The sequence below is a fragment of the Haliaeetus leucocephalus genome, unplaced genomic scaffold (assembly GCF_000737465.1).
Source record: "Haliaeetus leucocephalus isolate CR32 unplaced genomic scaffold, Haliaeetus_leucocephalus-4.0 Scaffold403, whole genome shotgun sequence".
Classification (NCBI taxonomy): domain Eukaryota; kingdom Metazoa; phylum Chordata; class Aves; order Accipitriformes; family Accipitridae; genus Haliaeetus; species Haliaeetus leucocephalus.
In genome coordinates this window covers 785-2,003 of record NW_010972839.1, presented here as the reverse complement: position 1 = coordinate 2,003, position 1,219 = coordinate 785, and the positions used below count along the sequence as shown (strand labels likewise).

The 1,219-nt window shown below is 65.8% G+C and overlaps 1 protein-coding gene across 1 annotated transcript in view; it reads left to right on the top strand.

The window, feature by feature from the left end:
* Window positions 1–1,219, top strand: part of LOC104835806 (latrophilin-1-like) — a gene marked incomplete at its 3' end in the record, with an annotated part of 19,714 nt that overhangs the window by 17,936 nt on the left and 559 nt on the right. Inside the window, exons 11-12 of the mRNA XM_010573979.1 lie at window positions 223–314; window positions 909–1,213. Of these exons, the coding sequence (XP_010572281.1) occupies window positions 223–314; window positions 909–1,213 (397 nt within the window). The remainder of the gene's footprint in view (window positions 1–222; window positions 315–908; window positions 1,214–1,219) is intronic.

Below are 1,219 nucleotides of genomic sequence, written 5' to 3'. Positions count from 1 at the left end.
GTCCCGCTGTGGGGCAGTGGGTGCTGGGGACCCCGACCATGGGGCAGCAGGTGCTGTGAGTCCCGCCATGGGTTCCACAGGACGTGCTGTGGGTCCCCCCATGGGGTGGTGGGTGCTGTGGGGCCCAGGGTACCCCATGGAGGATGCTGGGGGGTAGGGACCTGGGGGTCTTGCCGCGGGGCTGGGGGTGCTGCCATGGGGCACTGAGGGCCGTCCCCGCAGGTGACACTGGTGTTCCTGCTGGTGACGCTGCACAAGATGGTGCGCAGCTCCGCTGCCCTCAAGCCCGACTCCAGCCGCCTCGACAGCATCAAGTGAGGCCCCAAAATGGGGGAACCCCCCAAAAAGAGACGCTAGGACCCACCCCCCCAAGTGAGGAAGGGTCCCTGAAATTGGGACCCCCTTCCATGAGGCCCCAAAACAGGGACAGACACCCCAAAACCCACACCAGCAGTGCAAAACTGTACCCCAGAGTGGGAAGAGATGCCCCAAAATTGGGACTCCCTGTGGGACAAACACAGACAAGAACCCCCCACGTCCCCCAAACCCTGTGGCCCCCCCAGGCTGGGGGTGCTGGGGGTCCCTGTGCCCACACCCCAAACCCTGTTACCCCCCAAGTCATGGGTGCTGGGGGTCCCTGACCCACCATGCCCCCCCAATTCACAGGTGCTGGGGATCTCTGTGCCCCCTTAACGGCCCTGTGCTCCCAAAACTATAAATGCTGGGGATCCCTGACCCCCCCATGCCCCCCAGATCATGGGTGCTGGGGATCCCTGACCCCCCCATGCCCCCCAGATCATGGGTGCTGGGGGTCCCTGCTCAACTTTGCCCCCAACTCATGGGTGCTGGGGGTCTCTGCCCCCACCCTGACCCCCCCGGCGTCCCGTGTGTGTCTGTCCCCCCCCCAGGTCGTGGGCGCTGGGGGCCATCGCGCTGCTGCTGCTGCTGGGGCTGACCTGGGCCTTCGGCCTCCTCTTCGTCACCCGGGAGTCAGTGCTGACGGCCTCGCTCTTCACTGCCTGCAACGCCCTGCAGGGCACCTTCATCTTCGTCTTCCACTGCGCGCTCCAGAAAAAGGTGAGGGGGGGACACCCAAGAGTGGGGGGCACACTGAGGGGCACCCAGGCGTGGTGGCCTGGGGCAGGGGGTCAGTGTGGGGCACCTTTGTCTTTCTCTTCCTCTGAGCTCTCTGGAAAAAGGTGGGTGGGGGGCACCCAGG